Source organism: Acipenser ruthenus, chromosome 2 (genome assembly GCF_902713425.1).
Source record: "Acipenser ruthenus chromosome 2, fAciRut3.2 maternal haplotype, whole genome shotgun sequence".
Taxonomy (NCBI): domain Eukaryota; kingdom Metazoa; phylum Chordata; class Actinopteri; order Acipenseriformes; family Acipenseridae; genus Acipenser; species Acipenser ruthenus.
Window position 1 is genome coordinate 64995901 of NC_081190.1, and position 14812 is coordinate 65010712.

The 14812-nt window shown below is 38.4% G+C and overlaps 1 protein-coding gene across 2 annotated transcripts; it reads left to right on the plus strand.

Moving 5' to 3' along the window:
* The first annotated feature begins 378 nt into the window (after positions 1-378).
* Positions 379-13803, plus strand: LOC117408420 (uncharacterized). 2 transcript variants are annotated; one of them, XM_058999163.1, is made up of 4 exons: positions 379-453; positions 755-822; positions 1174-1218; positions 13468-13803. In XM_058999163.1, exons 1-4 carry the CDS (start codon positions 435-437, stop codon positions 13708-13710), a joined length of 375 nt encoding a protein of 124 aa, XP_058855146.1. In that variant the 5' UTR covers positions 379-434; the 3' UTR covers positions 13711-13803. The 2 variants fall into 2 exon arrangements, with proteins under 2 accessions (XP_058855146.1, XP_058855149.1); XM_058999166.1 differs by lacking the exons at positions 379-453; positions 755-822; positions 1174-1218 and adding exons at positions 11518-11564; positions 11870-11937; positions 12213-12257.
* Positions 13804-14812: the final 1009 nt, after the last annotated feature.

Below are 14812 nucleotides of genomic sequence, written 5' to 3' on the forward strand. Positions count from 1 at the left end.
GTTCACTTTTAACAACATACAGTACAGTATGTGGAGAGTTGAAGAGAACATTTGACTTAGCTAAGTTTGCCATTAGTTGTTTTAGAAGTGCAGATGGGAAGTTTCATGTTTTGTAATAGATAATTACAATGAATGTACCTGTAGGTAATTGAGAAATATATAGATGCTATTGACTAATATCATAGATCAGCGGATTTAAACTAATTGCTATTTAATGTTTAAGCAACACATTTTCAGATTTCATAAGGTTTGTTATAATTCTAATGAATCTGCTGCATCCCACTGAATAATTATCATTCACAATATGTGAATCATAAGACTATACCATAACAGTGATCTGATTGGTTGTGTATTGTTCGAAGTTAAGAATAAATTGCAAAAAAATTGAAGCAGTCACAGATCACAAGTAATAAGAGAGTATTTTATTACATTCTATGTTGTTCAGGAAAAAAGGTAAATTATTTTTGTATTAATTTGACTGTCTTGTATTTAACTTTCTAAGTTTTAATTGTCAGTTGTTTAAAGTTATTTAAAGTTTATAATGGCAACTAAATACTATTAAAAAAAAACATGGAGAAAATATATAATACAAAACAGTATACCATAACAATGAAATTTACAGGTCTGAATGATTGCTAGGCAAATACACACATGCAAATAATGGTATAAATTGTTAATGTTTCAAATACTCAATACAGTAATATATTGTTCCCAGGACTGACATTTTTTTTATTAATTTTGTTTAATCCTACAGAATCGTTTTGCACAATGAGGACTGTGATTCTGGTGATCGGCCTGTTGGGTCTTTGTTCCTGTTTTCCGGTAGGTTCTACCAATTTCAAAAACATTCAAAACAGATATATACAGTACTGCAAATGCCTCGATTGTGAATGAAGTGAATGGCATTCACATGGTTTTCACCTGCGTTGATTGTAATTTTTTTTACAAATCCCCCAATTTCTAATAAGCCTTCTTTATTCAATTACAACTCCTGCAGCTATCAATATACAGACAATTACGAAATAAGACACTTAAATATCTTCATCTGAGTTACTAATGCATAAAATAAAAAATACATTTGTTATCTAGATTAGTCCAGCCACAGCAAATTGCAATGACATGGTGAAGTGACTTGTGAATTGCTGTTCATGAAGATCTTTTTCTGTTTAAAAGGTTTCTGAGGACCACCACATCGAAGAGCGGTCAGCAAGTGATGAAGTGAGTGCAATACAGTATTACTTCATGCCAATGTTTTACACTCAACACACCAGAGGCTTTTACAGTAAAACCTGTTTAATAATACTCTCTGTCACAGACAAAATATAATAGGATTCAATATGGCAAATTCATGATAATCACTTTGGTTATTATAAAATAGCAATAATCGATGGAGCAATCTCATTGGCTAACATGTGCTCCAACCTGTGCAGATGCGTCACCATACCAGCACAGGTCAGAACCATTCCACCTGATTGTCGTGACAACTTTGGGAGGGGTGGGGGCTCCATTTTATAAGTGCAATAACACAATTCAGGGTGTTCAAAGATGGTTAAAAATTTGCAGGGCTATAATAATTGACTATATTACGTGTTATTGCTTTCTTCTGACACTGGTTAATATCAATCACATTTTTCAGTCATAGATGTAAGAACTGTAGGTTGGTGTACAGTGTTGACATGTTTAGACACAAACACAATACAGTATACAGAACACTCCAATGGGCATAGTTATAGTTTTTTTTATGTTTTTAATTTTTATAATGAGTTGTACTCTAGTAGGTTTTCTGGTATAGGTTTATTATTATTAGATACAATTGTAATCAAAGCTATGCTTAGTACTGTATTACAGGTCCACAGATCAGAACAGAATTATCAATAATGATAGTTTGTTTGAATAGTTATAATCAATCTATCTTCCTGTCCTCCTCTAACAACCCCCACTGACTTTTTCCACCTTTTCCTCTCTCCTCAACCCCCCACCTTCCCCAATTCTCATCCTTTACACCTGATGACTTTGCCTCCTGCTTCTGCTACAGAGTAGATGACATTCAGAAGCTACTCTCCAAACCATCTTCTGAATAATAATAATAATAATAATAATAATAATAATAATAATAATAATAATAATAATAATAATAATAATATATGAACTTATATTGTATGCTTGTATGCTAGTTATTTCTTATTTTTCTTCCACAGGGCTTCAGATTCATACCATATTCACCTCCTTTTAATCCATACATTCCATCCAACCCATCCATTCCATTCAATCCATCCAATCCATCACAATGGAATGATCTGATTTCCTTAATTACTCTCCTTCGAATGCTTCCTTTTCTGACTCCTGCCCCTGCCCCCGCCCCCGCACCCGCCCCCGCCCCTGCCCCCGCCCCCGCCCCAGCTCCAGCTCCAGCTCCAGCTCCAGGAGGAGGTTAACGCGATCAGAACAGTCTGAATTATCTTAAATTGTGTTTTGTGAAGACATACTCTGTTCAGACTATCAATTTATTACAATAAATACATTTATCATCAACAGCAAAATCCTTGTGTTAAGTCATTCTGTATAACATTTCCTATATATGTTTTTGTGGGTTTTAAGGATTTTTTTTAAAGCAAATGATGAACAAGGGCAATAGCATTAGAAAGGCCACTTACAATGTAATCTAGTGTAACAGGTTTCTCACAGAAAACACTAGTTTGAGGCAGCATTACATATGATACAGGATAACTATTTACCCAAGTCATTTTAAAACTGCAGTGTTCCATAATCATGTTTACTTTAACAACAAATATAATTCAGCTGCACCCTTTGAGAATTTGTGTAGAGAATAAGAAGAAATTAGCATTATTTTATAAAGTAACAATATCAAAGACATGAGAAAAATTCATCCATTGAATTTACTAAAATCCACCATACAAAACAACCACCACTACCACCGAGTTGGTATGGAGATGAAATACTGTAGGAGGATATATCATCCATATGAAAAGTCAACAACATGGTATAATACAGGGAGTATATTTAGTTCTCTTGCTTAAAATAAAAACACAAAATAAATCTATTATGCCTTAAGATAAAATGTATGGATTACATATCTGTATGTAGTCCAAACAAATGAAATAGGAAATCAAGAATGCGTCCCACTCATAGAAAAGTGTATGAATCTCGGATTGTGCTCCAGTGCCTGTAACCTTCTTCCTGCGGAGGTTTACTGGCACTAAATGCTTAAGAGAGAGAAAAGTGCGCACACATCTGGAGCACAGCTATGCGCTTCAGAGCAGGCAGGATTAAAAGTAGGTGAGGTTTAGCTAAAAATAGGCGCTCCCACAGATACGTGGAAGATACTCGCATTCTGAGACTCGTAAACTGCTCAGCCTGAGAGCAGCAGTAAGGGGCACATTGGAGCTTCAGCCTAGCAGCCATGAGTAGTAAACACAGAAGAAGACATCCACAATTATGATTAAAACACAAATGCTGTGTGAGACAGTTGTTAGTAATAATAATAATAATAATAATAATAATAATAATAATAATAATAATAATAATAAATTATTAACTTCTGTGTTGGCTGTTGATTTATTTTATAGCAATGTGCATGTTTACTTCTGTTTTAAATGTTTCAAACTCTATTGACTTTGGCATTTGTTTTTCGGAAATAGCAAAAAAAAAAAAAAATCATGTTAATTCATTCCTCCAGTGAAGCTGCTGCAGTCACCTACTGAATGTGGTCAAGCCCTATACTTCACAGGGATCCTTGTGTTTTTCTCCAGGTAAAGTCAGCCATCATCATATTACAATCCAACATGCTATGTTTGTCACTAAGCCAAGGGCTAATTACAAAACTAAGGTAGGTGCGTTATTATTATGATCGTGAAACTAAAGCTGATAAGTGTGTGGTGTCTCAAGTTTATCCATTTTTCTAGAAGCACTAATATGCCTGCTTAACTGTGAAACATATTGTTTTTTTTCACTGGAGGGATTTATCTTCACATTATTGTGCAAAAGTGCTATGATACAAAACTACAAGATTTCTTAGCCAGAAGAAGCAATTTGTAATATGGCTGCCAGCCACAAAAACACATATTTAACTGTGCTGGGCCTCTGCCCTGTCATAAGGTGTTATCTAGCTAGCCATAGGAAACGGAGCGAGGCACACACAGAACCAGACAGACAACAACAGGAGCGACGCACACAGCTCCAAGGCAGACGACAATGGAGTAAGACACATGGTCCCAGACGAAATGGGAGTGGGGCAAGCAAGATTGGTAAAAAAAGGTTTCAGCCCCAGGGAGACGATATGGTGACCTGACTAATTACAGAAGCAACCCACGAGAGAGATACTGACCAGAGACCTGTGGTGATCGGCACAGGGTTGCCTTGGCAAGGAGAGGGCTCAGAGATGGTGTACAACTGAGAGCTTGGCTGCTTCATAGAAGCTGGGTGTTGTGTTAACAGTGTTACTGACTGTGCATGCATGTGAATATTGTAACAGAGTGGTGGCAGGACCGTTCAGTGCTGTGCAGTCAGAGGCAGCAGCTGCAGCAGGAACGGGGGTGTTGTCCCTGGACTGTGGACTGAGTGTGTTAGTTCTCATTCGTTGCGTTATGTCTGGATCTGTTAGGTGTGTTTTCTGAGCTCATTTACACAAATGTATTACTTTGTTTATTATTTAATGCCTGGTTGTCTCCAGCCAGGTCCGGCTGAGCTGTATATAAGAGAGCTTGGCCAGGTTGAGGTTGTAGTGTGTTGTCGGTTCCTGACCTGTGTGCATTCCGAATAAAAGCACCTGTTCATCTTTATACACATACTCAATCTTTGCTCCACCGCTGGAATCTGTTACAATATTATTATTAGCAATCTAACTTGTTTGCCTGCTGCTTAGTGATTTCTGTAAAAACAAGCTGCGTCTGGGTGTGGAAGGGAGGGGGTTATTCACTGATATGGGAGACACAAGATTTCATTTGCAAACACCGCATAGGTGCCCAGATTTATTTATTTTACTTATTTATTTTTATTTAGTTTAGCCCGCAGTGGGCGCTGTTGTCCGTGGTCTGGATACTGCCGACAGTAAACCAGGACCACGGAGTTACCAACACAGGTATCCCAATCCGTGCACCTTCAAGTGCTCAAAAATAATAATGAAAACAGAAGGCGAAAGAAAAAGGGAAAATAAAACACAGTAATAAAACTACAAACAAAAGTGCTGCTTATGCAGTGCCCCCACTGCCTCTAAGCTGGTCAGCACGGGTCTCCGTCCTACACTCAGTTGTGCCTATACACTGGGGTTGGCCAGGGTTCCCCGTACATCTTCACACGTCCCCTCGGGTATGTATTTATTTATATTGCTCTGTGAAATTTTTTTTTTTTTTTTTTTCATGAAAGTCTGCCCCCTCAGCCGGGCTCGCCTGCTCCTTGTTTCACTCTGGTCTCTTCTGCCAGCGACACTGTATTTCCACCAACACGGCCACCCGAGTGCACAACCAAGCCAGTTCTTATGGGCCGAGCAGTCTCCCAAGGCCCGCCCCCCAGCCACTCAGAGAGAGGGAAAGCACACACACCCTCTTCCCCACCTCTCTGTGTCATCGCCATGACCGACAGGTGGATCCCACGAGACTGCTGCCCTCTACCTGCAGTAATACGGATGCGCCAGACAGTCAGTCCAGATCTCCCCTTTTACACTGGGTAGTTACATTTCTCTTTTGTTTGTCTTTATTTTATCAGCACCATAATCTTAATGAGCCTGAGAGCCCCTCGTCCAGCTGACTGCAGCAGACCGCTACTGATTTAAAGAAGAAGCACGGAACTGCGACTGGAGCTGCTGCAACAGACTACTCAGCACTGGACTTTGGGGGAAAACATCATTGGGAGGGCTGGGTGCTAGTTGTTAAAGTCTACACCCCCTTTCAAAATTTTCACCTTTTGTTGCGTTATAGCCTGGAATTAAAATCCATGAATTTTTTTTTTTCATTTATCTACACATCCTACCCCACAACTTCCAAGTGAAAAAAATATTCTAGAAATCTGTAGAAAATGAATTAAAAATAAAAACTGAAATAGCTTGGTTGGATAAGTGTCCTCCCCCCTTGTAATAGCAATCCTAAATTAGCTCAGGTGTAACCAATCGCCTTCAAAATCACACACCAAGTTAAGTGGCCTCCACCTGTGTTAAATTGAAGTGATTCACGTGATTTCAGGATAAATTCAGTAGTTCCTGTAGGTTCCCTCTGCTAGTCAACCATGACCACCAAGGCGCTTTCAAAAGAATTCCGGGACAAAGTTGTTGAAAGGCACAGATCAGGGGATGGGTATAAAAAAATATCAAAGGCCTTGAATATCCCTTGGAGCACGGTCAAGACGATTATTAAGAAGTGGAAGATGTATGGCACCACCAAGACCCTGCCTAGATCGGCCGTCCCTCCAAACTTGATGACCGAGCAAGAAGGAGACTGATAAGAGAGGCTACCAAGAGGCCAATGGCAACTTTGCAAGAGATACAGGCTTTTATGGCCAAGACTGGTCAAAGTGTGCATGTGACAATAATATCCCAAGCACTCCACAAATCTGGCCTGTATGGTAGGGTGGCAAGAAGGAAGTCATTACTCATTTAAGCCCACCTTGAATCCCGTTTGAAATATGCAAAAAAAACACTCAGCAGATTCTGTAGCCATGTGGCAAAAAGTTTTGTGGTCTGACGAAACTAAAATGGAACTTTTTGGCCTAAATGCAAAGCATTATCTTTGGCGGAAGCCCAACACAGCACATCACCCAAAGAACACCATCCCTACTGTGAAGCATGGTGGTGGCAGCATCATGTTATGGGGATGTTTTTCATCGACAGGGACTGGGGCACTTGTCAGGATAGAAGGGAAAATAAATAGAGCAAAGTATAGAGGTCCTTGAGGAAAACCTGCTACCCTCTGCAAGAAAGCTTAAACTGAGACGGAAGTTCACCTTTCAGCATGACAACGACCCAAAGCACACAGCCAAAGCTACACTGGAGTGGCTAAGGAACAAAAAGGTAAATGTCCTTGAGTGGCCAAAGTCAGAGCACAGACCTAAATCCAATCGAAAATTTGTGGCATGACTTGAAGACTGCTGTCCATCAGCGCTCCCCAAGGAACTTGACAGAGCTTGAACAGTGTTTTGTAAAGAAGAATGGTCAAATATTGCCAAATCTAGGTGTGCAAAGTTGGTAGAGACCTATCCCAACAGACTCACAGCTGTAATTGCTGCCAAAGGTGCTTCCACCAAGTATTAGCTCAGGGGGGTGGAGACTTATCCAATTATGATCTTTCAGTTTTCAGTTATAATTTTTTCTCAATAAAAACTTTTTTCCCCTTAACAGTGTGGAGTATGGTGTGTAGATAAGTGGAAAAAAATGTTAAAAAAGTTCAAGGGGATGTAGACTTTCTATAGGCACCGTATATGTATCTAGGGGGCGGCGTATTTCTCTTCGTCCATTCCAATGTGCTGCATAGGCTTTAAAGGGGAATTTTAGTTTAAAGATTTTAATCTGAGTGTTTGAATACTTTGAAATATTTACTACCACCCCCCCGCCCCACACACACACACATAATTTTTTTTAAAAATAAACTGCTGTAAACTTTTTGTTTTGTCATCCTTGAATTATTTTTTCATTCTGTCTTGCTGTACCCTCAAAATATAAAGAACCTGATATATATTATGAAATTAATATTTAGTTCTGTCCCTTATCGCACTGAACTGGCTTAGTCTGGTTACATATTAAAAATAATTCCTTTATGTCTTCAATCTTTTAACCCATTTGTGTATGCTGCTGTTTGAGGAGGTGTTGCACCTCTGTCACATTTGATTTTACAGTTTTGGAATCTCTCTGGCATTTTGAATTCACTGGGATTCCAAATGCTGTTATCTTGCCATAACAATAGAATGTACAGTTTGGATAAACAAACAGCACAAAGCCTCAATCAGAAAAGCTGTTTTAAAAAAACATGGATTTTATCCACTCAAAAACCAAGTTTTTCAAGTTTAACTTTAAAATGTGCAATATCTTTGGGTGTTAAACTTTAGAAGTCTATGTTTAATCTGAAAGCCAGAACATAAATGGTTCGATATTAGCCCATTTGTGAGCATTTGTTTAGGTAACAAACAGTTTTTCTATTTCTAATTACAGGGCAGGTTTGTCATGGTGCAATCTTGTGCAACTTGCAAGATGTGAAAAAATGAGGCCAGCCAATTTTTGCTAATCATAGTCTTATCCATTATGAATATCTCAGGGCATTGTGGCAATAATTTCTCAAGTATTTCTCAGTGAGTGTACAAAAGGCAGATTAGCAGTAGATATTAATTAATTACCACTATAATCTTAAAGCTGCAGTATCCCACAATCATGTTAAGTCCTATACTTAATTTTGCAATATGATAAAGACTTTAACAGCAATTGGGAAAGAGTATAAAGTATCACAGCTAAGGTATCCTGCTTGTTATTTATATTCACTTTGTATATCCTTTTCTGTTTTAGTCACCACATGCCGGTGACTTTTTAAAACTCAGAAGTTTAATATCAATATGGCCTCAATACAGGTCTCAAAGTAACCAGCAACAGTCTTGCCCTAATAGATGTAAGAAATACCGTATTAAGCTCTATGTGATGTTTCTTACTGATGTATTTGTTACATTCCCAAAGGGCAGAGTGTTGCAGAGGGACAGTTTAATGGTTACACCCTGGTGTACCAGCTGGTAGGAGCTTCTTTCTGTCATCACTGGCACCTGGATAAACGTCTGTCGACTTCTGAACTCTCCATCTGTTGATCTCTCTGCCTCACTTCCAACACGAAAGCTCTTTGTACAATCAGTTCTATTCAATCAAACCATTTTTTTTAAACAAATATATCTCCATCCAGGTTCTAAAATATCTTTTTGTACCTCTGATCTATCAGTAAAGATATGATAAATCAATCAATCAATCAATTAATCAATCAATATTTATTTTATATAGCGCCTTTCATAGTAGACCTCCATCGCAAAGCGCTTTACAAGATAGTGAGGAACAATGCATAATACATTAAATACAGTGAAATACAGGGCATAGTACATTAAATACAACATTAAAAAGCAATGCAAATACATTAAATACAGGCATAATAAATTAAATAAAAGGCTAGGATGTGAATTCTAAACATTGTGGATGCGTGTGTCAAGCAGAATCATATGAATAAGATGGAGTAAAAAACCTGAAATAGCAATTTAGACAACAGCTAATAACAGATACCAGGCTTAGAGAACATTAAAAACAAGAGAGAACAAGTGGGTCTTGAGAGTTGATTTGAAGCAAGCGATAGTGGGAGTTGCACGTGCTAAAGCTGGGAGAGAGTTCCAGAGAGTCAGGGCCATGAAGCTAAACGAGCACTCTGAGTCAGGCAGCAGGCCTGAGTCAGTGGACCTCAGCTTGCAGGCCGGGACATAGTGGAAATAACTGGGAAGATCCTTTTTTAGTGATTTAAAAGACAACACTGGCCTCTCATACCTCTCAAGCAACTCTTATTTTGGGTCAAATAAATGTTGTTGAACATGGTTCACTTTTAACCAATTAACCAATAACATTGAATGGGCACGAATGCAATTCAAGCCCACTAAATCAAAGGGCATCTCTATAATTAAAGGTAAAGTAGTAGATAAAATGTTCTTCATTAATGATGAGGCAATACCAACAGTGTCTGAGAAGCCAGTGAAAAGTCTTGGGAGATGGTATGACGGGGATCTAAAGGACACAGTTCATGTGGGAGAAGTTAGACAACAAGCAGTGGAAGGGTTGAAGAGCATAGACAGCAGCGCTTTACCAGGCAAACTAAAACTCTGGGGCTTTCAGTTTGGTCTACTGCCGAGGTTGCTGTGGCCACTGACTGTGTATGAGGTGTCTTTGACAACAGTAGAGAAGCTTGAAGCTTTAATCAGTTCATACAGCAGGAAATGGTTGGGAGTTCCATGCTGCCTCAGCAGAGTGGGACTTTATGGTAAAGAAATACTGCAGCTACCAGTCTCCGCTCTAACCGAGGAGTTTAAGTGCGCCAAGGTCAGACTGGAAATGACATTAGTAGAGTCACGCAACAAATGCATAAGGGAGGCAGCACCTGTGTTGAAAACTGGAAGAAAGTGGGCGGCAAAGAAAGCTGTGGAGGATGCAAAGGCTGCCCTTCGAATTGGTGATATCATAGGGCAAGTTCACCATGGAAGAGGGGGTCTTGGTCTCAGTTCAGCTCCTCCTACATGGCACAAGGTAGCCCCAGCTCAACGGAGGAAGCTGGTAGTCAATGAGGTGCAAAAGCAGGAGGAGAGGATGAGGTGTGTAAAGGCCGTTTCCCAGGCCAAGCAGGGAGAATGGATGAGATGGGAGAGTGTGGAACAACACAAGATTGGCTGGCAAGACCTATGGTCAATGGAACAGAGCAGGATCAGTTTCCTCATCAGGTCAACATATGATGTTCTCCCATCACCACAGAACCTAAACCTCTGGGTAGGAGAGGACTTTGTGTTCATCACCTGCACCATTAAGGCACATTTTGACAGGATGTAAGGTGGCTCTTAGCCAAGGACGGTTTACTTGGCGCCATGACGAGGTGCTGCAATGTTTGGCCTTAGCATTGGAAGACAAGCGTAACATAACCAATAAGTTGCCACCAGGTCCATCAAAACATTACACACAAAAGACAACATTCCTCCGCCCAGGAGAGCAACCACCAAGAAAAGGTGTTAAAACCAATCCTCGGCCAGGACAACTGGAAGCTGCAAGAGACTGGAAAATGCTGGCAGATGTTGGTCGCTCAATCCAGATGGATGTCATGCTGATGCGCTGGGGAGACCGCACTGTGGTTGATCCCCGGTGCCAGCATCGCAGCCGTTGTGTGTGCTGATGCGCCAGGGAGGCAAATAATCTGATCCCTGGAGCCAGCATTACACTTTAGCCATCAACACCAGACAGTAGGAGATCTACATCATCATATGGAAGGAAACACAAATGGACAGACAGAGATGGATCACATTAGTTTACTGTAAAGCTACGTCTTATTTGGTGCTTATCTTGGCGAGAGCCGAGTTCAATTCAGCATGAAGTTTTAACATCTACTCTCGTGTAATGGAAATCTTAACAACATACAGTACAGTATGTGGAGGGTTGACGAAAACATTTGACTTAGCTGAGTTTGCCATTAGTTGTTTTAGAAGTGCAGATGGGAAGTTTCATGTTTTGTAATAGATAATTACAATGAATGTACCTGTAGGTAATTGAGAAATATATAGATGCTATTGACTAATATCATAGATCAGCGGATTTAAACTAATTGCTATTTAATGTTTAAGCAACACATTTTCAGAGTTCATGGTTTGATATAATTGTAATGAATCTGTTTTATCCCACTAAATAATTATCATTCACAATATATGAATCATAAGACTATACAATAACTGTGATCTGATTGGTTCTTGATTTTTCTAAGTTAACTATAAATTGCAAAAAAACTTGAAGCAATCACAGATCGCAGGTAATAAGAGAATATTTTATTACATACTACGTTGTTCAGGAAAAAAAGGTAAATCATTTTTGTATTAATCTGACTGTCTTGTATTTAGATTTCTAAGTTTTAATTGTCAGTTCTTGTTTAAAGTTATTTAAAATTTATAGTGGCAACTAAATACTAAAATGGAGAAAATATATAATACAAAACAGTATACCATAACAATGAGGTTTACAGGTCTGAATGATACAATCATGCTAGGCAATACACACATGCAAATAATGGCAGAAATTGTTAAAGTTTCAAATACTCAACACAGTAATATTTTGTTCCCAGGACATTTTTTTTATTATGATTATTAATTTTGTTTTATCCTACAGAATCGTTTTGCACAATGAGGACTGTGATTCTGCTGATCGGCCTGGTGGGTCTTTGTTCCTGTCTTCCGGTAGGTTCTACCAATTTCAAAAACATTCAAAACAGATATATACAGTACTATAAATGCCTCAATTGTGAATGAAATTAATGGAATTCACATGGTTTTGATCTGAGAGATTGTAATTTTTTTACAAATCCCCCAATTTCTAATAAGCCTTCATTATTCAATTAAATTTCCTGTAGCTATCATTTGTTATCTAGATTAGTCCAGCCACAGCAAATTGCAATGACATGGTGAAGTGACTTGTGAATTGCTGTTCATGAAGATCTTTTTCTGTTTAAAAGGTTTCTGAGGACCACCACATCGAAGAGCGGTCAGCAAGTCATGAAGTGAGTGCAATACAGTATTACTTCTTGCCAATGTTTTACACTCAACACACCAGAGGCTTTTACAGTAAAACCTGTTTAATAATACTCTGTCAGAGACAGAATATAATAGGATTCAACATGGCAAATTCATGATAACCACTTTGGTTAATATAAAATTATTATTATTATTTATTTCTTAGCAGACACCCTTATCCAGGGCGACTTACAATCGTAAGCAAATACATTTCAAGTGCAATAACACAATTCAGGGTGTTCAAAGATGGTTAAAAATTTGCAGGACTATAATAATTGACTTTATCACGTGTTATTTCGTTCTTCTCACACTCTGATTAATCTCAATCACATTTTTCAGTCATAGAGGTAAGAACTGTAGGTTGGTGTACAGTGTTGACATGTTTAGACCCAAACACAATACAGTATACAGAACACTGCAATGAGCATAGTTATGGTTTTTAATTTTTATAATGAGTTGTACTCTAGTAGATTTTCTGGTATACGGTTATTATTATTATTAGACACAGTTGTAATTAAAGCTATGCTTAGTACTGTATTTCAGGTCCACAGGTCAGAACAGAATTATCAATAATGATAGTGCGTTTGAATGCTTATTTTGCCAGGTTAGTGTAACCGTCTTAAAGGGTTTGACTGAATATGATTAAAATAAAGTAATTCATGTATCATGTTATGTACTATATCAGTCAGTTATATAGCAACTTATCAGAATTCCAGCCTTTTCCCTCTTTTGAATGAAAGTGCAGATGGACTATATAAAATAAACACTTGTAGTTGGATTTTGAAACTCAAGTATTAACAATATAACAGTATATCCAAGCTACCCTCTGATTTAGTCCACTAGTGCTCCCTCCTCTCTTCCTTCTCAACAGCCCTCACTGCTGCCAAAATCTCTTACAATCAATCTATCTTCCTGTCCTCCTCTAACAACCCCCACTGACTTTTTCCACCTTTTCCTCTCTCCTCACCCCCCCACCCTCCCCAATTCTCATCCTTTACACCTGATGACTTTGCCTCCTTCTTCTGCTACAAAGTAGATGACATTCAGAAGCTATTCTCCAAACCATCTTCTGGATGATAATATTAATAATAATAATAATAATAATAATAATAATAATAATAATAATAATAATAATAATAATATATGAACTCATATTGTATGCTTGTATGCTAGTTATTTCTTATTTTTCTTCCACAGGGCTTCAGATTCAGACCATATCCACCTCCTTTCTATCCATCCATTCCATCCTACCCATCCATTCCATTCAATCCATCCAATCCATCACAAGGGAATGATCTGACTTCCTTACTTACTCTCCTTCGAATGCTTTCTTTTCTGACTCCTGTTCCCGCTCCAGCCCCTGCTCCAGCTCCAGCTCCAGCACCAGCTCCCGCCCCCGCCCCCGCTCCAGCTCCAGCTCCAGCTCCAGGAGGAGGTTAACGCGATCGAAACAGTTTGAATTATCTTAAATTATGTTTTGTCAAGACAGACTCTGTTCAGACTGTGAATTTATTAAAATAAATACATTTATCAACAGCAAAATCCTTGTGTTATGTCATTCTGTGTTACATTTCCTTTATGAAAAAAATAATTGCTATATTTTTTTTGTAGGTTTTAAAGTTTTGTTTTTCAAAGAAAATGATGAATGAGGGTAATAGCATTGGAAAGGCCACTTACAATGTAATCTAGTGTAACAGGTTTTTCACAGAAAACACTAGTTTTAGGCAGCATTACATATGATACAGGATAACTATTTACCCAAGTCATTTTAAAACTGCAGTGTTCCATAATCATGTTTACTTTAACAACAAATATAATTCAGCTGCACCCTTTGAGAATTTGTGTAGAGAATAAGAAGAAATGATCATTATTTTATAAAGTAACAATATCAAAACCATGAGAAACATTCAGCCATTGAATTTACTAAAACAAAACCACCACCACAACCGCCGAGTTGGTATGGAGATGAAATACTGTAGGAGGATATATCATCCATATGAAAAGTCAACAACATGGTATAATACAGGGAGTATATTTAGTTCTCTTGCTTAAAATAAAAACACAAAATAAATCTATTATGCCTTAAGATAAAATGGATTACATATCTGTATGTAGTCCAAACAAATGAAATAGGAAATCAAGAATGCGTCCCGCTCATAGAAAAGTGTATGAATCTCGGCTTGTGCTCCAGTGACTGTAACCTTTTTCCTGCGGAGGTTTACTGGCGCTAAATGCTATTCGCATTCTGGAACGAGAGAGAGAAAAGCACGCACACATCTGGAGCACAGCTATGCGCTTCAGGGCAGGCAGGATTAAAAGTAGGCGTGGTTTCGCTAAAAATAGGCGCTCCCACAGATATTCGGAAAATATTCGCATTCTGAGACTCGTAAACTGCTCAGCCTGCTCAGCCTGAGAGCAGCCAGCCTAGCAGCCGTGAGTAGTAAACACAGAAGACATCCATAATTATGATTAAAACACAAACGCTGTGTGAGACAGTTGTTAGTAGTAATAATAATAATAATAATAATAATAATAATAATAA

Excerpts from the sequence above, each read along its gene's own strand:
- LOC117408420 (XM_058999163.1), top strand. Across the intron at positions 823-1,173 it reads GTCTTTGTTCCTGTTTTCCG|GTTTCTGAGGACCACCACAT; the intron begins GTAGGTTCTACC and ends TCTGTTTAAAAG. Across the intron at positions 1,219-13,467 it reads AGCGGTCAGCAAGTGATGAA|GGCTTCAGATTCAGACCATA; the intron begins GTGAGTGCAATA and ends TTTCTTCCACAG.